This window comes from Aythya fuligula, chromosome 2 (genome assembly GCF_009819795.1).
Source record: "Aythya fuligula isolate bAytFul2 chromosome 2, bAytFul2.pri, whole genome shotgun sequence".
In the NCBI taxonomy this organism is placed as follows: Eukaryota; Metazoa; Chordata; class Aves; order Anseriformes; family Anatidae; genus Aythya; species Aythya fuligula.
In genome coordinates, this window is record NC_045560.1 from 110,870,987 (window position 1) to 110,894,781 (window position 23,795).

Below are 23,795 nucleotides of genomic sequence, written 5' to 3' on the forward strand. Positions count from 1 at the left end.
CCTGCTCACAGTAAGGAAAGCTCTTCACCTGACTCATACTACAGCAGAGTGTTTTGGCTGTGAAACTTCAGCTAAGCTAATCCCCTGGTAACAAGGTGGATGCGAGTACCTGAAGCATTGCAGAACTGTCCGGTGGTGTTGTAGACTCTGCAGCAGGATGACTGTGGCTTCACCCAGTCAAAGTAGTCATCAATCCAGGATGATGGGGCATAGCCTATCCTTGTACTAACAAAACAGCACGCTCATTAGTAACTTAATATTTAATTCCAGAACACATCTCTTGATTCTCCAGTGCCAGTTCTTTCTACTTCAACTCATTCTGGTGCAAGCTCCTTAGTTCACCCTGCAGTCCCCTGCTCTAGGACCTCATCCAAGAACTGGTCTTGCGTGTTTGCTAGCTGCAGTGTTACAGCGGGAGCTTCTTCCCTGTATTTGAGCTCCATTGCCAGTATCAGCTTTCCATTTCCCCTGCCCACTTCGTGCCTCATCCCATCTCAGATATTGTTGCCTGCTGTCAAGCAAGACTCCTCCTTCAGACAGGCTGAAGGAAAAAAAAAAGCTAAACTCCACTGAAGGGAATTTAGAAGAGACTTTCTTCGGTTATGTTTACTGTATTCCAGATGCACTTCTCACTTAGCTGCCAGAATATTAGGCTAGTTTATTCACCAAGTTTAGAAGCTGAGCATGCAAGTGATTTCTAAGGGAAGTTGAATCATACTGAGAGATTTTCACGAGCTCTTCCTCCTACCATTCCCAATTCTTTCAAGGACCAAACCCCCTTTCTACATCTAAATACACCAACACATCCCAGCAGTCCAGACAGGATTTAGCCTCATTCTAGGAAGATTGCCACAGCTTTTTCCCCTTCCTCCCTCCCATAAATCACAGTATAAAGCAAACACTACAGCGTCAGTTGCACAATCACCATCTGAACCTAAGCTAAATCAACAGAACACACTGGTCAGCTACATCTCTTCCATATAACCACACAGAGAAAAGCATGAAATACTTACTAGCTACTAATTTCTGCAGCACTGAAGATTTGCTGGACAAGTGAATCATTATTACATCCCATTCCACCACACACCATGTTCTGCCCTTCCAGAGAGGTGTAGTTGTGCCCTTCTTCGAGAACAAAGTAAACAGGAGGACCCGTGTGCAGGTACTTGTTGAGCTGGCTTAAGTAATCCATTACATAGGAGTCCTTAAAAGGGTAAAGTTTTCAGTTACTGTCACATAACGTTGAGGAGGCACAACAGGATTTCACGCTTTCCATTCAGCCTCAAGTTGCTGAGCAGAGTCATGATTTTAAACACTTACGTGTGGCATCGAAAGAGACTGATCCAGTCCAATCTCTACGTTGTGCATAACTGCTGTACTGAATGACAGAACACCCACAAACAAGGCAATCTGCGAAGAAAGCAGATTCGGGGAGTGAGAGCTGTGCAGAAACAACAAGCAATGGCATTCTAGAAATAATTTACTGAGTGAATAACAATGATGCAAAAAAGGCTCTAGCGGAAGTGTGTTACCCAGGCTTAGTGCTACAGTAACAGTAAAATCTAGGGCCACAGAGGGGACTGACTAGGTAAGGGCTGATTTATACCTAGAAGGCTGCAGTTACAGATATGTTAAACACCTTCTGTAAAAGAGCACAGTAACCTCTAATTGAATTAGGCATCGTTCTCCAGCAAGAGCAAGACTGGATTCATACAGTGTGGGAGATGACATGTTGACATACTCCTGAGATGATTTGATTGTTAAGAATACCACTCTATTAAATTTGGGCCTTGCACAATCCAAGATCAAGCACTTGCAAGTATACAGACTCATTCTAATACCAATGCTGGAAGAAACAAATGATAGAAATTTTGTTTGTTCTATTGTGTTTGATATATATTTTTTTTTAGTATAAAGCCTTCAGGCTCAACGTTCTTGCTCAAGTTTAGATGACTGCCAACTGCAAACAGCATGTACATACCACTATCGGTCTCATCCAGTCCTCAAGCAGATACGGAGAATACAGGTTTTTGAAAAACAAAAATAAGATGCTCTCAGAACGTTGCACCCCACTTGTTTCTTCACTGCCTTTGATACAACACAGAATATCCAGTCTATTCCTCTGGAAATGAATTGCAAAGTATGCCAGGTTTAGTAGTCCAGCAGAGGACGCCATCCCTATCAGGCAGGGAGGGGTTAGGGATGCATTTGTACTCACCTCTTGACGCTTAATATCCAAGCCCAGGAGACTTACAAAGCAGGTGACTTGAAGAATAAAATCTATGAGTACAGCCATTCCAGCAAAAAGGGAGAACGTGCGGACTGCTGGCATGGTAGACAGTGTCCCTGAAGGAAGCGAACCAGTTTGTTAATCAAGTAAGCTCCCTCCCCTGTTGGAGAGCCAACCGCACGTTACACTAAGAGTAAAACAAGCTCATTTTGAAGGCGGGCTCATTTACACTTCAAAGGTGCCTCTAACACACGAAGGGTGAGCTTCAAATAGATTTTTATCACTGGGGCACCTTTTTCTAATCAGTGGAAAAACAACTGAAAGCAATATAGGAGTCAACATACTTGCATTTGATACATTCCCAGGATCAAATTTAGATTTTAGTTGCTACAAATATAGTTCAAAGCTCCTGTCTTTTAAGCAAAGAGATTAATTATGAATGTCAAGTTCTTAGTACAGAACATGGCCTCGCTCTGCTGGTCTTAGAGCCGCACTGGCCTGTGCCAGCAGAGATCAAGTTAAACCTGATTATAGCAATAAAAAGCTAAGCTAAGCTTCCTCTATAAGGAGCTTTTGCTTTGTTTAAATATTTTAGCTTTGCATTTATTCTTACAATATGCAGGTATGATGTGAATTCTATAACATTTGAGGATAAGGGTCTTACCTAAGAAGAATGCCACAGTCTCGGAAAAAGATGAGAGAAACATACTAGGTGCCACATCTCCCAAGACTCTGCCAATCTGTTTATCCAGAGTTTCACCCTCAAGGCGTTCATCTCTCTGTTTTAAGATAAACAATTATTAGGAATCATGGAATTTAAAAAAAAAAATAAATCACATTGCTTTAAATATTCAAACAGCCAAAATCATCATTTTACATAAACCGATTCTAATATAAAAACAGCATGAAAATCCCACCCTGTTGCCTTACTACTGTATTTTAGGTTAGGTTTGAAGCAAGTTCAATGCTTCAGCCAAAACCACACACACACCAGAAGCAATGCCAGGTGTGGTTTTTTTTTTGGTGTGTTATCAAGCCTGTTAAACTACAAAGCTGATTACCCACCCATTAAATATTGGTGCCAAAAGTTCCTGGTGTTAAACTTGTAGTTTACTGCAAGACTACTGCTCACAGTGCACTAGAATTACAAGTGATCAAAATAGTAGCAGAGTTCTGCAAGTACCAAAGAGAGATGTTAAAATTATTCATTTTTATGTCCTTAGTATGTGGACCAGAAGCCATCATAAACAAGCTTGATATCAACTGACAGCTAAGAATGCGCAAGGAGTTTCCACATTTTGGGGGGACGAGTGAATGGAGTGGGATTGAGCAATTTCATATAATCTTGGCTCTCTCCACGACCACTAGATGTCCCCTGAGAGTCAAGAGCTGCTCAGACTGGGATGAGCACTAGAGTACAGAAGACTTTGCTCCAAAGTAACAGCCTTCAAAAAACAAGAAATACACAGTTAGGAAACCACAACAAATAAATACCTGAAGCGTCTGCACTATAATAAAAATGTTGTCCACCCCAATAGCCAGCACCAAGAAGGGAATGACTTCTATCACAATCAGTGTCAGCGGGATTCCAAAGAAACTGAAAATGCCGATAGAACATGCCACTGAGCTCAGTACAATCAGGATGCCTGCAATACCCAGGGAGATCTTTGAATCCACCTAAAAAAAAAAAAAAAAAAAAAAAGGTTGTAATAATTGTTAACCAAACCAGCACCACCACATAGCATAGACTATAGCAAAGGCAGAAAGCTACATTCTTATGTAGATTGGAGTGAGGAAGAAACTTACTTCTGTTCACCCCCCCACACCCCAGAAGAGACAGTACTTAAACCTGGAGCCTTAAAACTTGTAGTTTAATTGCATATACGAAGTGAAAATAGACCTAGCTGAGGATATGAACAACATCTGAGTTGTCACATGTAACAAAGACTGTTTCCCCCAGCTCAAAGTCAAGAGGACTCAAGGCTTTACACCAAGATTGAATGTAAGCGTTCCGCAAAACTACTTCAAAAGCTACTTAGCAAGCTGTTAACTTCAGTGTTCAGAAGCAACAAGAACTATAAACATACCAGCAGTCTTCCCCAACTCCGGATATGTCCCAGCGCAATGGAGATGTACACAAACATTACAATATAGCTTATCAAAACAGTGCTGACATCACTATTGCTTTCACGATTAATTTCATCTTCAATACTCCGTTCAGCAGAGAATGATATAGTCAAATTTGGATTACGGTAGTTCTTCAGGAAGTTAATAAACCTAAAAAGAAAGGAGAATGTCACACTTTAAAGGATAAAACACCTTGTAGAAAAGGCTGGTAAGCTGGCTGAAGGCAAATTTGAATGATCTGTGTGCACTGTGGCCAAACAGCACTTTAAGGCACACTTCTCATTTTTAAAACTGTAATACTGAGATACTGGCTACACATCCCTAGAACTTGGCTCCAAGCACTAGAAATACACTACGCTGAAATACTTTTCATGTTCTCTCCAGAGGTAGGTGGTAACTAGGTATCTTGCATAAGCTATTTCAAAGCAAAAAGTGCAGTCTTTCTCAAAGCTAGATCTATAAGCACATACATGAAATATGACTACAGCTCGCTTACAGCACTTCAACAATTTACTAACCCTTACTTCAGCTCCCCTAAATGAAAGGAGATGCTTGCGAGACATGCAGATGCTAGTTACACTTGTACTTAGCCTCAGACATTCTAGAACAGAAGTTTGTTTCATCTGAACTATTTGCCAAAGCAGTTGGCTTGCGTAAGGCAACAGCAGCTCTTTGATATGGTGAAGACAATGAAAGCTTTTTATATCCTTATTTGGGAGACAGCTTTTTAAGACAATGACAATTTAAGAATTTCAGAATAATGCTGTATTTTTGCACTGGTGGTTACATTAGAGCAGGTTGAAATTGCATGCCTATTTCTAACACAAGCAACGCATCAAGTTTTCTGTAGCTACTTACCACCAAGTACTACTCAACTACATGGTCTCTAATGAGACCAGAACTTATCTCCTCAGAGCAAATTAAGTATATCAGATTAAGCGAGTCTTGTGACCAGTAACAATCAGTCCTTTACAGGTTGTGCTGCTTCTCAAAAACGTCCCTATAGTTATACAGGGCAACTGCCAGTACAGCAGAGGTGTTTTGCATGCATTTATATTTAAAGGTTGCTTTAATTACCGTCTGCATTTTAGAATACAGGAAGGATACTTACTCTTTTTCCCATGCCAAGGCTTTCATTAGCTTTCTGGAGTCATTGTAGTAGTTGTTAACAGGAAGAGTAATAACAAGAGCTGTAGCATTATTATAGTTATCCGCTGTAGAATAAGAAAAAAAATGCCAGGCATTATGAAACAGAGCTTGCATTCCAGTGTTGGCAGGTGCAATTAAGTTTTAAGGGGGTATTCAATCAATCCCAACACCACATTTCTATTCAACCCAATCTGTTCAATCACATTGAAATCTCAAACACGTTACTGAACTAGGAATGAACGGTAAACACTTCAGATTATTTTCTGAAGTTATCATTATCAATCATTTTCATGGTATCCTAACATTAAACAGTTGCATGCTTAGACAAGGTGCTATCACAGAACTAGTGCTTATGACTTAATAAGGAACAGGACTTGGCTTCCTAACATTGTAGCCTTGTGTACTCATCTTTTAGTCAGAGCAAGCAGAAAAATCTAAAGTTAATCAAACACTTGCCTTCAATGGCTGTTCTAGAACATTTGTTTGACGTACACGTACCCATCATGCTGTTTGATTGGATAAGTTGCTTAAACAAAACTCTGGCTTAGAGTAACTATGGAAGGGTTTCCTTTGTGAACACCTTTATCTGGCCTTAACTGCTTTTTCAGACCAGTGAAAAAAAAATATTCTGTCTCAAAACCAAGATACGTGCACATCCCAGCACATTAGCTTGAGATACTTCACACCTTTCCCTAGTCCCCAGAAACTAGAGATCTTTTCGCAGGCTCAAACTTCATGCAAGACAGAACACGTACAGGAGCACACTTGACAAGCATGTAACAGGCTGCTTGCATTCGGGACTTCTGGAGTTGTCTGCCTTCATTTTCAGCACTGGTCAACTGACCAGTTAGTTAAAACACCCTTACTTACTGGAAGTTTTTTAAGTCAACTTTATCTGGAGTGCGTTTAAACAGCCTTGTTAAACAAGAATGCAACTTTAGCACCAGAGAGAGCAAGCAACTCAGTACTCTCAAGACTTAGACTGCAACACTGTTTTGCCACCTACCATCATATCCTCCCAACACCAGCCACGGAAAGACAGGTCCACCAAACGTTCCTAGGCAGGGATCGTGAAGCATGCTTGTGTCATTCAGTGATGCTGGAGCCCTGAAGAGATAATCGGCAATAATTGTCAGCTCATGCTTGACAACTTCAGCACAGCAACACCAGACAAAAAACAAAGTAAAAAGCTGTTCTGTTATTACTGACCAATCTGAAACGATATTAAACTGCTAGTGATATATTGCCCTCTATTACTCAAAGCATATGAAACGTGCTCAAAGCAAACCATAGCCAGTGTCTGCACCAAATCAAAATTAACCTGAAACCTGATTAAAACAACTCCTGCTGAAGCACTGAGTACTAAAGTAGTAAGACAAACACGCTACGATAATCTGCAACTTCACATAGTACTGTGGATTGAAAAAGTGGTAAAAATGCAAGGAGTCCATCCCTACTACATAGTTTTGTCAGCAAAAGTCCAGCTGGCCTACCATTTAAAGAACAAGTAATAGTACTGCTTACCTAACACAGTATAAGAAGTGAGTGTGGTAGTCAGCATAAACAAAGAACTCGTCCCCAACGGTATGATCTAGGACAGAATGACTGTTCTGAAAGTAGTTGAGTACGCTCAGTATAGTGCAGTTGTTGTTGTAGGGAGCAAGAGGAGCCAGGCAAATGTCCTTCAGCGTTACAGTCTCATTGTCAAAAGATGCAGTTATGTTTACAATAGCATCCTGCAAATCTAAAACCTAAAAAAAGAAAAGAAATTAACATTAGAGTAGCACAAGAAAGCATTTTCCTTGCAAGACAGAAATAAGTACATAGTATGTTCCTAGAAATTTCCAGACAATGGCACAATCAACAGGAGTGCATGACTAAGTCACTTTATTTAGGTGTTCACAGTAAACTTCCTTGGGACTCGGCTTGCAAGTCCACCAGAAGAGGTCAAGATAAGGTTTTCAGAAAGAGGCTTCACAGTAAGAATCCTACTATAAGGATTTTATAGTAGGGGTTTTGATATACCTCGTAATGACTAACGATTGCTTGAATAGACGCATCACCTTACAGATGGAAGCCAACTCCCCGTCGTTATACCAGCTAGCAATGCTTGGCTCTTTGCTCTTGGGAAGTCTCAGTTACCTGATGGAGAATTTCTTTGGTGAGTGGAGGTCCAAAAGGCACATCTGCTCCTGATGGGTAAGGCGAATAGATGTCTGGCTGGCTGTTTGGCGCTTGAATAATAAGTTGTTCAGATCGAAAGAAAGGCCCGAAGTGTTTGTCAAAGTACTCCTTCTCTTTGCGGGCTTGGCTGCTTGGAGCTGACCAGAGATCTACAGGGTTTGTAGTTGCTTTAATATACACAAAGCCTGAACAGCACATAGCAATGAAGACCACAGAGAAGAGAATAACGGGACGTGGATTTCTGACACAGAAAGCACCCCATGATGTAAACGTCATCCTCAGGCCGTTCTCAAACCTTTCACCAAGCCTCTCACCACAAGTGATTTTCCCTGTTAGAAAAAGTAAGCAGGGAATGTTTCAGTCAGTTTAAACAACGTTTTCTTGCAGCACGCTAACAAGGTTGGAGTTTTACTCTGCTCCTGATGCTCACTACAAAGCTAGTGGCTACGCTGACAATCAGATCCAGGGAGTAATCTTTGCGATCAAAGGGCAGGGGCCAGTTTGTACCTATACTGCCCCTTCTGATGCAGGAAGGTCTTTGAGAGCAGACACAGCAAGAAAAGCCAGGAAGCATCTAGAAGATGCGTGACAATTAAAATACATAAGCTTGTATGTAGCAGCTGAGGTAGCTCATCTACAGTTCTTTGACGGCAGGGGAAGTGCAGCCAGGGCTTTCAGCAACCAGCAAAAGAGGGTTAAGCACCATTCTACACCGAGAGAGATAACTAGCCAAAAGACTGCAATAGAGCACTGTAACAATGGATTATATGGGCTAGCAAAGCTGAAGTTCTGAAGTGTCCCCGCAGGAACCAGATGCATGTAAGCCAAGGCTAACAGATCCGTTGCCCTTACGCAAGACGTACCATCATCGCGGTGAGAGTTCACGGAAAAGGCTATATTGCTGTCAATCGGTGTGTACTCCGAGACAAAGTGCCGCCTCCTGTAAAAGAAAAGGCTCTGTTACCACAGTCCCTCACAAAAAGACTAGAGACCAATGCTAGTAAGGAATTCTTGGTTTGACTCCTCCAGAACGGGTAGGCATCTTTTGCCTCCTGTCGCCATCCACTGAAGGACAGCAATCTCCAGCTTCTTCAATCCTTTGGAACAACTCATGGACTTGTTAGATTTCTTAAATTTTTCCAGCTTGGATCAAGAATATGTTCCCTATAGAAGTTTATAACAGCACAGAGAACCTCCTTAAACTGGTCATAACTTAATGCAGTAGCATTAGTAAGACACCTGCGTTAGAAATATTTGATGTCATTAGTCAAATGCCCTAAGTTACGTGTATTTGGGTTAAAGAAATGGCACAGCAAGGCAAGAGAGATAAAGCTGGTTTTTGTTGTGAAGACAGACAAGTTACAGCACTCAACTCTTACAACAGACCTATACTGCATATACATTCCCAATACCTAGGGCAGATAAGTTTTAAAGCCTCCTCATATTAATCTCGTCAACAGACCTCCTAATTAGAGGGGTATTTTCAGCTATGAACCACACATCTCAGACACTCTCACCATTTTGTTTAGTTTATTATACATGTTGCTCAACAAGATTGCTAGACAAGGCTGCTGAGCATGGCATGAGTTTTTTGTACCCACTCTCCCTTCTCAGATCCAACTTGTTACAAAGCAATTTTGGCTTCTGGGTCATAATTGAAAAGCACTACTCTGCCCAAGGATACTAGGTGGCTCTAGAAAACGCTACTAAGAAATATTAATAGGTTTCCAATGCTCAGGATGGCTAGTGCAACCACTCCAAAACATTTATAGCTATACTAGATTGTGTTCTTTACTAATGAGCATTGTATAGCACGGAGAAGCTTGCTTGCTGTGCATTACTTTACAAAACGCTGTTGTTATCTTTGGAAGCTCACTTTGTTTGGCATTTTTGGAATAGAAAGACAGGAGTAGTCATGACAATTTGCAATAGGGCAGTGATTGTTTTGTTACAAGAGTTAGTCTAAACATACATTACTGTTAGTCTGCTGCGTTTGCACATGGCCACCAATACTAGATATCACTCCTTCCCAGCAATCACGAGTTGAATTCTTACAGCTTCGTTATCTTAAAGAAGCTTTCAGGGATTCTTTTCCCAACCACATATCCTGAGAAAGTACAGCACGTTGTACACAACTTACTTTCACATCTAACAATAGCCAGCACTAATGGAGGTTTAAGCTGGACAAATTTCTTCATGGAAAGGGTTTTGAAGCATTGGAGCAGGCTGCCCAGGGAGCTGGCTGAGTCACCATCCCTGGCTGTATATTCAAAAGACATGTAGATGTGGGGTTAAGGGCATGGTTTAGTGTTAGACTTGACAGTGCTAGGTTGGACTTGATCTTAGAGATCTATTCCAACCTAAACAACTCTATGAAACACTGCATGTGGTAAACAGGCCTCTCCATCACTAGAATTTTCTAGCTCACTCCAGTTTTGCATCAGCTAAATGGACTTCTGCCCTCACTTTCTACAACATGCTTTTATGAGTTAAAACAGCCCTTGCAATTTCAAGCATCTGTCACAGAATATGACTTTTGGCTGGGTGATCCTAGAAGGAAAATGTCTGGGAAAAGGCAAGTTACTTTTCAGAGCTGAATATTTTAGATGCTTTACCTGTAACACCAGATGCCAAAAACAAGCATAAAAAATATAAGTAGAAATCCCATGTAGGAGATCCACATGATGACGTATATAGCATCCAAACCAAACAAAAGCCAAGGAGCAGGTAATGGAGGGGGTTGAGGTTTTGGACCACAAACAATTGAACAGTCTTGACAGCTGCATGGTCCTGTTGAATCATCCACAGACTCATTACAGCCTTTGGTAGCGTTGTTCATAGGATTCATTCCGTGGACAGGAACATCTATGACAAGCAAACAACACATTGCAGAGCCAGTTTACTACCAGGTAGATTTCACACCTTCACAAGACAAGCTTCCCAGTGTAATGAATCAACCCTTTACACTGAAGTCCCCTTTACACACAGTAGCTTTTCTCAGTCCTGCAGAAGAATAAAACCATTGCTATCCCCCACAGCAGGCACAGCAGCTACTTTGAGTTGTCTACTCGCTAGTAGTCATGTTTTAAAAACACTTCAACCTGTTAACCTTGTTGCTATAGGTGATAGGAATACATATAAATTGTGACACCCTCTGCCCCCACCTGTTCAGACTCTGAAGCATGTAACAGTTTCCTTACAAAAATCCTAGAGGATCAGGACATTGCCCTAGTTCCCCAAAGAATACAAACTATTCAGTTTCCTAAGACCGGTCACATCCCTTAACGAGTTTTAAGCATCTATAGCAAGAAGCTGAATAGAAAACAAGTGTAAAGTACAACTTTCAAACAAACAAACAAAAAAACATACAAAACAAGATTATCAGTTTAGATTACATTGCTTTGAAAGCCTCTGACTGCATACAGTCATTGCTGGGCAACTGTTTAAAACGTTAGTGTATTTTCTACTGTATTTAGCCCCTGACAGAAGCTTGATAAGCAAGGACTATCCCCCCCCCCCTTTTTTTTTTTTTTTTTTACCTGAAAAGATAGGAATAATGCTGAAAGGAGTTTGCCCATTGTCCTTGCTAAACATGTACTCAATCCAGTTGGTAGCATTGCAGTCCTTGACTTCCTTACCACACAGCAGCCCCAAGGCCTTAACATTACTTGATGGAGCCTCAACATCCTTGCAGGCATTATACATGGCTAGAAAGAATGAAGACAGAAATCATTAAACCAACATTAGAATTTGAGGGAGCATTACAATTTTGGGAAAAAGTAAAGACCCACCAAGTTTAAAAAAAGTGCTTAAAGCTTAGAAGATGAACATCTTAAGATAGCGAAGTAATCCTTTCAGTTTTATTTAATAAACGCTGTAGTGTTTTGTTATGGCTATCTTAGGCTTCGTAGGCCAGCAGAACCTGCATTACACTAGAACTTGCTTTCTTGTTAGAAGGAACGGAACCTAATATCAAGTTACTCTTTCAGAAGAAGTTGTAACTTCAATGATATTGAAGGCACTTTTGACCTGTAGGCCACTAAGTGACTTTCAAGTGTCTCATAACTTGGTTATGGGTTACTATACAAAATGCTCAAGGACTGAATTAATACTTTAAGCTTGCTATAAAACCATTACAACCTGAACTTCTTATTTTTTGGAAAAAAAAAAAATATTTGGTTTTCTGCACTGGACTCAAATAGTTCATTTCAGGAAGAACGAGTGCCTCAGAAGTGAGAAAATGCACTATGTATGAACTCGACTACCATTCTCACTAGACAGTTTCAATATTTAATAGGCTTTCGAAATTCACTTAGCAACAACTTTGTGTTTCTGAAGATAATGTCATCAGGGTTAACAGCTAGTAGACACTGACACTGAAAATCTATACATAAGAATCTTCAAAAACACCATTATGTGTCAGCATAAATCTCCTACCTACACAGAAGTCAGCATTCTAACAATTTTGAGTGGGAACTCCTGGCATCTCTTTGATGCCTTGCACTTCAAAAGACAATTCAGAGTTGTCTCCTGTCCCCCTCCCAATTCTTCCAGAAGAAGCATAGCTTGTTACCTTGATAAAGGTCTAAGTAAAGTATCACATCATTCACTCACCATTTGCAAAGCTTTCTCCAATGAAGTACTGCAGCTCTGTAATGCTGCTTTTGTTCTCTTTTGAAACTGGGTCATAATAAGGTATGGTGCTTGTAACATTCAAAAACTCAGACTGATTTGGACTGCAAGTCAGCTCACAGAAGAGGTTAATCAAGTTGTAGAAACAGGAGGGACACCTGGGTAGGAAAGTCAGTGAGCAGCCATCAGATTAAGAGGTAAAGATGAGACATCAGATTTGACCTCCCCAGGTGTAAACAGTCTGTTCAGTGACAAAGTATTTAAGATCTGTATCTAAAATGTATATTAATATATATATAAATATGTACAAAATTATCCATACGTTAATTAGCACTTAAAATCATTTAATACTCTCCAGGCAAAAGTATGAACATTACTCACTAGTAAGATTCTATATGCTTGCATCCGCTATTTGGGGCATAAGTCAACTGGGAGTTGAATGAAAACAAGTGCTGCTACCAGGAAGATCAAACAGTACACTTTGTCACTCTCTTCTGAAGACTCCTTACAAATGCAGAAGCTCAAGACAAGCTGTGCTGCTGTTTATTCAACCAACTAACTCAATCCAGACTGCAAGCAGTTGTTTTAGTGGAGTTAAAGTCTCTTGATAGAAGTTTTTACAAGAGCTCACTCCAATATGCCTTTAAATGAAACACCACATCTTCTACAGCTTAAGTCAACAGAAGTGGCTTGCTGATGTTAAAGAAGCCCCAGTTGCTTAGCCGTTCGTTAGCATACCTGGAAAGAAACTGCAGAGGCAGCTGCAAGTTGTTTTTCAAAGTCTGAAGCTGAAGGACATCGCAGCAGGTACTAACATTGCCAAAATATAAACCCGGACAGAGTTCCTTCAATAAAAACAAACATTGAGATCAGTGCAGGGGGAGGAGGAAAAAGCACTTTTAAGATTAAAAACTCTTCACAGTTGAGGGTTCTATTTCACCATGTTTCAGAAAATAGTTGCTGCTGTGGGAGAAGCATGAAAGAAATAATCAGTTTAGACAGCGAGATACATTGGGGAACAGGGAGAGGAGAACCACTTGCATTATTCAGGGCGTCGTTTCCTTTAAAAAGCTCTCTCAGATGATCTTTAGTCACCAGGGTCTATATATAGAATTATAATAGTATTTCAGAGCCTATTAGCAAGTGGACAACACTTGTTTATCCAAGTTGAAAGTATTCCTGCAGCTTATCCTTTAGCACAGAATCTGCTGCTATGCAGGAGGTAAGTCCCAAAAGGCAAGCCTCTAACCGAAGTCACTGATCACCTGGAAGAGCTATTTCAAGCCCAGTTTATGCAAAAGAGATGCGTTTATTTTAACACTAGTGTAACTCCTAGCAGCATGCAAGAATCGTCCATTAAGACTTGTGAAGCAGTGCAACACACCAGTCAGCTCACCTGCATACTGAAGTCATTGCTGCTGCCAGCCAAACCATCATTTAATTTTATAGCTGTTCCACACTTTAAGGCTTGGAACTACCATCTGCCAGAAAACAGCTCTGGCAACACCATATCCTGTGCTGTACCTCCAGTCCAGAAGCTTGATCTTAAACTTTGGGTTTGTTCACTTTGGCAGCTACGGAGCAGATACAGACACATGGTCTCATACCAGGCACAGCTAAAGAAACTTCAGCTCTTTGCCCAGATCTGCTCCATCTGAATGACTGGTGTCTGTTATTACTTTCCTAATTAAGAAATGGGTTGGGAATGATTATCGGAGCAAAATTACAGTTTTAGCCTTGCCTTTTAGAGATATGAAGGAGGTAACTGACAAATGTCACAAATCAGAAGGGTGCTAATAACAGTCTGACTAAGGATTGCTCCAAGCAGTGAGAAAACAGTCAGGAAAGTGAAGAAATCCTGCATTTAAAGCTTTCTTTGTGAAAGTGCATCGATCACGTGCTTTGGCTACCTCATATCCCTGAATAGGAACTGTGGTCTATCCCCTTCACACCGCTGGGACTACAAGCTATACCTGCAAAATGACAGAATCTGTGTTTCCCTTCTGACCAAGTCAGAATGAGACAGCTCCAAACCGTAACGCAGGCCCAGCAGAACTCCTGAGGTGTAAGAGAAATAGTTTTCAGCAGATCTGCCGAAGCAGCTCACCTGCAGTAAGTCATAGCCATCCTTTGGTAGTGCTATGGGTGGTCCGTCGTAAGCACAGTTGTATCTCTTGTCTCCGGATGCAACTCCACATTCTCCATACCAGACACACGATTGTGGAAGTACCTAGCACAACACGATGTTAGTGACCAACTGCAAGGAACAATTGCCAAATTTTTCAGCTACTTAGAGGCCGCATGTTACCACTCCAAGGACCGCTTACAGTCCAGATTAGATAATTTACAATTTCAATATGAGTACGTACTACAGAAAGCATTCCCCAAGCAAAGCATGAGCTGACATGGCACATGTTAACACCCTGAGCTCCAGCCCAGCTTTCCTCCCTTCTCGGCCCAGCGACTGGCAGCAAGCACACTGCCTGCAGTTAAGTCTAAGTAGAAGAGTTACTGAAGAAAAAAAATAATAAAATAAAACATCATCAAATAAAAGGTGCTGTAGGAAAGTTTCTTCATGCAAGTCAGTGCATGTGATTAGCGAGTTAGACTGTCAGCTCAAAGCACGGGTCGGTGTAGAGGGAGAGAAGTAAATTGCTTAAACACAACGCTTTCAGTTCTCCCTGCCACCTTTTAGCCCTTCTTGCAAACCCAGCCACCCCGCAGATTTTGAGGAAGTACCAGCGTAAAGGATTGTGGAGCAGAGCTTGGCAGCTCTGCATTCACCACAAAAATGCCATTTATTGTGACGAACTCAAAGGGTGCTCTTCATCAGCGCTTGTAAATGTAAGCCTTCTGCTTCTGCTCAGCGGCGCTGATACAGAGACGTCGGAGATTTTAACCCTGAAATATTTATTCTGCAAAATCAAAACATTTCAGAAGCATCGCCACGACAACTTGTTTATAGCAGGAGCCCGAAAACGGCGCCAGGGTTTTGCGAAGCACCTGGGGCGCAAGCACAGCACTACAAGGCTGCACAAACATCTCTGAGGAGAGCTTGCCGAAGCCCGGGCAGGCTGCACCGTACGGTTTCGGAGATAACTGACCTATTTTTCAGTCTCCCAAACAACCTTGACTCCGCAGCTGTGGAGGCACCGTATGCTTATACAGCAAGGGCAGGCTGCTGCGCTGGGTGCCTGACCGTGACTAACGCTGTTTGCTGACCAGAGAGGCCCCGAGAGGCTGCATTCATAACGCCCCAGAGCAACCCCAGCTGACAACAACGCTGCCACAACATCCTTTTTAGGCACTTTTATGCATTTTTAGGCACTGGATGCTTTAAAAAGCATATCAGGAACTGAATGTTTAGCAGGTGACTGAATCAATTGACCTGAACGTGTCAGAATCGTCTTCCCTTTACTGAACCTGGACAACACAGACCATTTCAATGTTACTCACTACAAACCAGGTCCAAAAAAATCAGTTTAAGTACCAGATCACTACTTCATTCATCTGCTTCAGCATCTCTTCTAGCCGAACCTGTAACCAGCTGTCAAGCGTTCCCGTTGCTTATGTACAAGCTGGCAAGCAACCCTTCGGGTTGCGCTTTTAAACACTGGATGTTTAACACTCAGCAGTAGCTGGAGAGCTAAATTGCCATAAAAACTTGGACACTAGTTACAGAAACACACCGTGAATTTGTCCATACATGAAGTAAATATACAGTGTCTAAGCTAAGGAACAAACTTTGAAGTCACCATCTCCGTTTACTTCCTTACACCTACATATTCCAGTTTCAACAGCAAATGTCTGCTGGTGGAAGGAAGACTCAAGTGTTTGTACCAATGTCATAAATGACTCAGTCATCTCTTCAAGCAGCAGCATAGATTCACTATTATTCTCACAAAAGGGCAAAGATTTGAGCTGTTTACCACCATCAGTGAGGCCAGAATTAGGTCTTTCTTGTACCTTGTGCAGGATTTCATGTTTAGTCTAGACTGGTTTGCCATCATACCTCACAACACCTTCTGTGCTGCACGGAGGCTTGTAGAAGGCTTCCACAGAAAGATTTACTTGAAGGTAAATTTCAGCTCTCCCATCAGGCTGACTAGTAAGTTCTGCTGCTTTTACAAGTGTTATCTGCATAACGAAGGAAGCGTTACCTTCACATAGCTACACAGACACAACAAAATAAAACCCTGGCTGTATTACGTTATCACGGAGTTGTCTATAAATTCACCCACAAGGTTTTCTGCCATCAGGGAGGAGCAAAAAAAAATATTAAAAATGTATTTGCACAAAACAAGGCTGGTCACACACAACGAAGTATTCAGCTATTTCACAAGAAAATAAATCAAGATGAGGTATTCTGGCTTATCAGGGTCAGTTTACACTTGTAAAAATTTGAACAAAAATTTAGAGCCCCATTATTCAAGTCTGACATGGATAAACCTCAAACAGAAAAAAAAATAAATAACATGTTTCTCTCAAACTTTCAGCTTGTTTAGAGTGTGTGAACAGGTCAGTTACTCTTAACTACTAGAAGATCACTTAGACCTAGGACTGCAAGTTAAAATACTTTGTTTTATTTCAGTGTTAACACTAGCCATTGGATTTCAGTGACAATTTAAGATTAAATTCTCATGCTGTGATCTAGCAGGATCTCACTAATAAAAGTTTGAATTTGTTCCCTGAATTGATAAGCCTCTTGATTTAGCGTGGTCAAACCCAGCCAGTTAGCAAGGATGAACAAAACAACCCAAACTTCTGACTGTTATCTTCAAATGACATCACCGTAGCTCTCAGGTATTAGCAAGTTACCAGCATGCTCGTCCCTGAGTCAGCCACAAAGCACAGGAAAGGGCTGGTCTCCTGGTGTTCAGTGCCCACAGATACTTCCAAGTCACTAAATAACTTACACCATCATCACTGATAAGATAGAGCTGAAAGCTCTCCCCCCAAAACCCTCTCGTAAAGGCTGGAGTAAGTTAGAGAATAAAACAAGTACTTTGTTCTTTCCACGCCTTCTGAAAAGCATTCCTCCACGGGTAGGAGAAGATAGAGGTGAGTAACTGTTGTTGTAAATAACTCAGAGTTAACAAAAGGCGTTGCTTCTGGAATCAGCCTTTAAACCAGGTAAGATCTGGGTGAACAATTGTTACCCTACACCTAACTGGGTAAAAGTTCTCCTGGTCCCAAGATGCAGTGAGAACTGCATTGAACCAGGCTCCCTTCTTAACCAGGCAGGACACTCCACGAGGCTCTAATGCAGGTATTTTAGAGGATCACATTAAATCCTCAATATTGAGAAATGAGATTTCCGTAAGTATTCCCCCAAGCAACAGAAAGTTGGCTTTAATTTAAAGCTGTTCCCTCCTGCCTCCCCCCTCCCAGAGCCCAGAAACCCCCTTGCAGTACACAAACGCTGGCCTCCAGTACTTCCAGAGCTGAAAAGCAAATTCCTGCTTCTGACAGGACTGTGTTTGAAGAGAAGCTTCACCTCGTGTCGGGACTCCAGGAACCCTAATAAACCTGGACACAAGCACGTATTACCATTTCACGACTACCAATAGCGTTCGACAAGGGTTCTGTTCCAGCTCTCCTGTTCCCAGACGTTATCACTTGTTTGTAATTAAGCTAGCATCCCAGCAGATCACAAACACATTTCCTTCAGCCCAAGTTTCTTCAGTGGCATGTTGAAACAAATCAACAACCTCCGACGCCTCCAGAAACATTAGCCACCACCAGTGAATGTGTCGCTGTGAAGTGGACAAAGAACAACGATGCTGCTGCGCACAGCAACACAGACTGCTTGTCATCTGCCAAACACCAGATGACAAGTGGACATTGTTTGGCCCTCCAAAGTAAGATCGCTAATGTATAGAAAAGGCAACAGCATCAGATTCAGCTGTTTCCTCTTCCTTCATCCAGCATGGTACATCTGGGATCTTACATGGCAAGACAAGCTATTCCAAGAAACCCTGCATCTCTTCCAATAACTTGTTCAGAAGCAAAGAACCCAGAGACAAGCCTTGTCAGCTAAGTTCCTCCTGTTCCTCTGGCCACAGGTTAAGAGACTGCTCCCTTCTGAAAGGCAAAATCATTAGGTGCTCCTGGTCAGGCAAAGCAAATCCTAGCTCTGGAGTTATCCAAGCACATCACCTGTACTCAGGTGAGCTCACAGGAAAGTTCAGCTCAAGTAGAAAGAGAAAGCGATAAAAATGGTGATAATTGTGGTGATCTGTGGGAGCAAGCTGGTGTTAGCTGACAGCGATTTGCTTTTACTGGAGGAATAGACAGATGCACTTCTGCAAGCACGATCGGAAAGCACGAGGCCCCTAACCAGCAGCTGCCTGCAACCACGGCCACCTGCACCAAAGTACCTGCCGTGCCCTGCTGAGGAGCAGCAGTAACACTGCACCACACCCAGACGGACTGCTGAGGCTGCTGCCCTTCACCTCAGTCACCTCTCCCCTTCTGCGAGGTCTTCCTCGCTTTCCACCCAGGCAGATCATGAACGAGTCACGCTGGATTTTCCAGGGAGCAGCTCCAGAGCGAGGCCGTAAGGCTTGTTACGTTGCAGCCCCTGACGAGCAAGTTCCTCCACAAAGGCGTTTCAGACCTTTGTACCACAGGCCAGGTAACAACACCACACACACACAACCGCAGGCCACCAGGCTGAGACCCAGCACAACCTCCCACTACCACCTGCCAGCAAGGATTTCAGAAACGTTCACATTAATTTGACTCCACAGCCTGGGATCCCAGCGTCTGATGGGAAACAAGCTCCCAGCCTTGCTTAACCACTAATTTGTCAGCCTGTGTTTTAGTATAATTATACGGGGATCAGCTGAAACAGATGGCACGCAGGGCACTGGACGGACTCCTGTATACTACGAAGTCGGTAAGAGAACAAGAAGTGTTTCAGGAGCCTTGAATTTGACTCCTTAACTTTGGGGAAAAACAAACAAACAACAACATTAAAATGCCTCTCTTAGCCCACTGACTGTAATGGTCAGCTGTAAGTAACAGATAGTGAGAAAAAAAAAAATAAATCGAGTCTAAGCTTTTTGTTTCCCTACACCCCCACCCGATTTTGCCTTCTTGCATTAGGCGTGCAGGCTTTCACCATGTTAACTTCGTGTGGACCACAGAGCCACATCCCCTGCAGGGATACCCAGGGCTCAGGGGAACTGGTTGCACCTTCCCCGAGCTCGCTATCCCTCCTGCTGTCACCACAAGCTCTGTGTGGCAGCTTCTCACCCCTGGGCACGCCTCATCACCATGTTGTGTGCTCTGTCCCTCCAAAATCCTTACAGGAATAAATAACGAAGCGGCTTCTCCAGCTGCAGCAGAGGGACTGCTGCTTTTCTGCTCACGCTCCCCGGCCGGAGCCGGGCGCTATCCATGAGCCTCCCCCCCTCCACCCGACCCCTCTGGCCGCCCCCAGCCCCCCGGCAGGGACTCACCTGTGCGGGGGACAGCAGCAGGAGGAGAAGGACGAAGAGGAGCAGCCCCCGCCCGGGGCAGCCTTGCGGGCTCCCCATGGCGGCGCGGGGAGAGCAGCGAGCGGGGGGGGAAGCGGCAAGAGAAAGACGGCGGCGGGGGAGGAGAGATGGAGGGGAGGGGATGGGAAGGGAGGGGCGGCAGCCGCGCAGGTCCGGAAGGGGCCGCCCCTGGAGGCTGCCCGCTGCCCCGGCGGAGGAGCGGAGGGGGCCGGGGGGCCGTGCCCGGGAGCCGCCGCCAACCGCCCGCCTCGCTCCGGCCGCGGGGAGGGGCCGCGCCTCACGCCACAGCCCGGCCCCGCGGGGAGGGAGGGAGGGAGGGAGGGAGGTGGGGGGGTGCACGCGTGAGACCTGCTGGTGGCCCCTGGTGGGGTGATGAGGGGGGTCTGGGTGTTGGGTTAGAGCCGCAGGGCTCTCCTCAGGGCTGGTGGTGAGAGAGGAGAAGTGGAGGGAATGGGGTGTCTGGTCCCCATGGGCACCTCACCCCTATGTGCACCTCACCCCAAAGTGCACCTCACCCCAATGTGCACCTCACCCCCATGTGCACCTCACCCCCGTGTGCACCACTCCCCTATGTGCACCTCACCCCCATGAGCACCTCACCCCCATGGGCACCTCACCCCCATGTGCAACTCACCCCAATGTGCAACTCACCCTAATGGATCCCTTGCTCTGGTGGCACCTCACCCCCATGTGCGCCTCACCCCCATGGGCACCATGCCCCAATGTGCACCGCACCCCCATGGGCGCCTCACCCCTATGTGCATCTCACCCCAAAGTGCACCTCACCCTAATGGATCCCTCACTCTGGTGGGCACCTCACCCCCATGTGCACCTCAACCCCAAGTGCATCACACCCCAATGTGCACCACACCCCCATGTGCACCACACCCCAATGTGCACCTCACCCCCATGGGCACCTCACCCCCATGTGCACCTCACCCTAATGGATCCCTCACTCTGATCGGCACCTCACCCCGATGTGTCCCTCACCCTACTGTGTCCCTCACCCTAACATGTCCCTCACCCCAATGGGTGTCTTGCCCTGATGGGCACCCACACAGTCACGTCCTGGGGTGAGGAGCGCACCCAGGGCCCTAGGGTTGCGACTACACTTGGTGTTGAGGGAACTCTGTGCTGACATCCGAGCTACTCATCGTTCTTGTTTTAGTCGGGTCTTGTGATCTGCCGGGGTCTCGTGATCTGCCGCCTGGGGTGAGCTGCGCCAGCAGTGGCCTGTTTGTTTCCGGGCGAGGGAAGGTTTAGTGGCGACTGCACTGCTTCGGTTTCTTCGGAGCCAAGTTGTGCCTCTTCAAAAGGAAATATTCCGCATCTGTTGTATGCTAGCTGGTTTTTATAACATAGAAGTATTAATCACATAGTTTAGAAATGCCTAAGTATGCTCAAAAATCCTGGCTTAGGCAAAAGCTTTGTATTTTTGCCTTAAAGTTATCAATCCGCGATTTCAAAGCGTTGGTCTCATGACCCCACGTGCGTTTGGCCGCATGGCTAGCTGCTGTTACGGCACAGCTGCAAGAAAAATAATCCCCGAGCAGGGTGGCTCAGGTTGCACGGCAGAAAATCAGCTCTCAGTGTTGATTTCAGTGGCTTTTACTGCCGGTGAATTTGCCTTGCCGAGTTTCGTTTGGTCCTGACGTGCTGACATCAGGTGGCCTGAGAGGTGTTGCAATCGTTTGGGAGCGAGGAGTTTCCACTCCGCTGATCTGTTTGGGATCCGTCTGGAGGAAAACACAGGAAGCAAAGCAGGGCGTGACATTCGCCTGCAGCTTCTCCCTGATTTATGTCCCCACTACTTTGTTGCCTTTGTGGCTGTTTATGCTGCTGGAGTTTAGCTGATATTGCCATCTGCTGACGAAAATGTAGGTTGGGCTTGGTTTCGTGTTTTCATGGGCTAATTTATGTTGGCAGGGACCTCTGCAGGGCCATGCAGTTCGGCTTTTTGCTGAGAGCTGAATCCATTTAGGTCAGGTTGCTCAGGGAATTGTCCGGTTGTATTTTGAATAGCTTCAGAGACGGAGATGTCACAGCCTTGCTGAGCAAGCTGGTCTACCGCGTGACCACACTGGAGAGCAAAATGTTTTTTCCTGTACCCAAAGAGATTTTGCCATTTTCCAGCTTGAGTCTGGTGCCTCTGTGCCTGTCCAAGGAGAGAGTGGCTCCAGCTTCTCTGCAGCTTCCCACGAGGTAGTGGTGGAGAGCAGCAGGGCATGCCCTGAGCCGGCCTTCTGCTTAAGGCTGAACAAACACAGCACCCCCAGCAGTCATGCTGGCATTAAACTGGACTTGCCCCCGTATGTCAGCGTCTTGTTTCTTCTGGGGAGCCCCAGACTGGACCCAGGACTCCGGATGTGGTCTGACAAGTCCCACAGAGGGAGGAATAACCACAGTGGCTACACCCTTGCTAATACAGCCTAGGAAGTGGTTGGCTTTCTTCTCTGCTGACTCATGTTCAGCGTGCTGTCCAGCCCAGCCACCATATTCTTCTCTGCGAAATTGCTTTCCACCCTGCTGCTGCCCAGCTTGTACTTTTCCACGGGCTTATTCCATCCCAAGTGCGTGACGTGGCATTTGGCAAGCGCTAACCAAAGCTGATGTACCTAAAGTTAATCAACGTGTCTTAATTTTGTCATAAGTCAAAGTTTTATTCGGCACTATGCAGTATGATCCGAAAAGCAGGGGACCGAGTTGCCACATGTTCTAGAGACTCCACCTAAGCAGAGGTTGCAGTGGGCATAGCTCACATAGCTACAAGTTAAAAAAAAAATAAATATATATATATATATATAAAATAAAATAAAATAAAATAAAATAAAATAAAATAAAATAAAATAAAATAAAATAAAATAAAATAAAATTAAAATAAAATAAAATAAAATAAAATAAAATGTTTTGGTGCTGGTGAAAAAGTTAAGAGAGACAGAAGCAATTTATAATGTTGCAAAGCAAACACAAAGGAATCTATTGCAGTGGCAATTTCCACAACAAACTAAGTCCATAACATCACACTTGTCTACCACCTACAGTACAGACAGAGGGGGTAATATTTTAATATTTATCTAAATCCCTGGTTGATAGCTGTATTTAGAAGGCTGTCTAAATTCACACTGTTATGCCAGTGCAATGCCTTCACAAACCACCAGTTTTTCTACACTCACACGGGTGAAAGTGAGGTGGAATAGAGGCGAAGGCTGATTACCAAACACTAATCTGACTAAGCCCATCAGAGTTCTGAAATCCTTCATAATGGCAGATGTGGAAACCTGAACATTTATCTGTTTTTACCTTGCTTCTGTATGCTGCCAGCCAGCGGCCCACGTCTGGGTATTCCTTCAGTCCTATTGCAGCTTTCAGTCTTGGTTGCAGCTCTCTTCCACGTGCAGAGGCTGAGGGTGCAGCTCCCTGGCATTTAGGTGGAGTTGCAGGAGTATTAAAAAGTCAGTGATAAAGCTGGCATGCTCGACTGTTTCATCTGAAAGTTATCCCTTTCTGTCTGGGCATGGAAAAAGTAGCACTGAATAATGAACTCAGGTCAACGCTGCCAAAATCTCACTGCATTTTCTGTGCTACTAAAGAGACTGTCCCTGCTGCCAGCTGCAATTGCTTACAAATGTCTAGCAAGCTGTGTTTTATAAGGCTCCCTTTTAAGCCCAAGATTAGGCATAGCTTTTAGGGATTTTATGCTTGGAAGGAAGGGAATAGTTATTCTGGTTCTTGGTAGTGTGCACAAACCTAATTTTTCCTGCCTGGAAGAAGATGCTAATATTAGTTCACAGCGTAGGATGTCATTTGGTGCCCCCATCACACCCAACTGGTCCTTCTGTTGTCCATTAGGATGAAATCAACACTCTCCCTCACTGAATACCCTTTTGGTGTGAAGCTATCTGCCTGGCAGCGAGTGTGAAATAACTACCTGCTTTGTTCTGTCCTGCTTTGACAGCAAGCCCTGAGCT

General features: G+C 44.0%; 1 protein-coding gene across 1 annotated transcript in view; it reads right to left on the reverse strand.

Moving 5' to 3' along the window:
* NPC1 (NPC intracellular cholesterol transporter 1) overlaps positions 1 to 19,928 on the reverse strand; it is a 24,668-nt gene extending 4,740 nt beyond the window's left edge. Inside the window, exons 1-19 of the mRNA XM_032180882.1 lie at positions 19,789 to 19,928; positions 14,430 to 14,552; positions 13,061 to 13,167; positions 12,305 to 12,480; positions 11,230 to 11,397; positions 10,306 to 10,555; positions 8,554 to 8,630; positions 7,649 to 8,019; positions 7,031 to 7,257; positions 6,513 to 6,613; positions 5,469 to 5,571; positions 4,318 to 4,507; positions 3,725 to 3,907; positions 2,895 to 3,009; positions 2,219 to 2,346; positions 1,982 to 2,122; positions 1,321 to 1,410; positions 1,014 to 1,204; positions 110 to 225 (exon numbers count right to left, since the gene is read on the reverse strand). Coding sequence (XP_032036773.1) covers positions 110 to 225; positions 1,014 to 1,204; positions 1,321 to 1,410; positions 1,982 to 2,122; positions 2,219 to 2,346; positions 2,895 to 3,009; positions 3,725 to 3,907; positions 4,318 to 4,507; positions 5,469 to 5,571; positions 6,513 to 6,613; positions 7,031 to 7,257; positions 7,649 to 8,019; positions 8,554 to 8,630; positions 10,306 to 10,555; positions 11,230 to 11,397; positions 12,305 to 12,480; positions 13,061 to 13,167; positions 14,430 to 14,552; positions 19,789 to 19,866 — 2,935 coding nt within the window. The 5' untranslated portion in view covers positions 19,867 to 19,928. The remainder of the gene's footprint in view (positions 1 to 109; positions 226 to 1,013; positions 1,205 to 1,320; positions 1,411 to 1,981; positions 2,123 to 2,218; positions 2,347 to 2,894; positions 3,010 to 3,724; positions 3,908 to 4,317; positions 4,508 to 5,468; positions 5,572 to 6,512; positions 6,614 to 7,030; positions 7,258 to 7,648; positions 8,020 to 8,553; positions 8,631 to 10,305; positions 10,556 to 11,229; positions 11,398 to 12,304; positions 12,481 to 13,060; positions 13,168 to 14,429; positions 14,553 to 19,788) is intronic.
* Between the last annotated feature and the right edge of the window lie 3,867 nt (positions 19,929 to 23,795).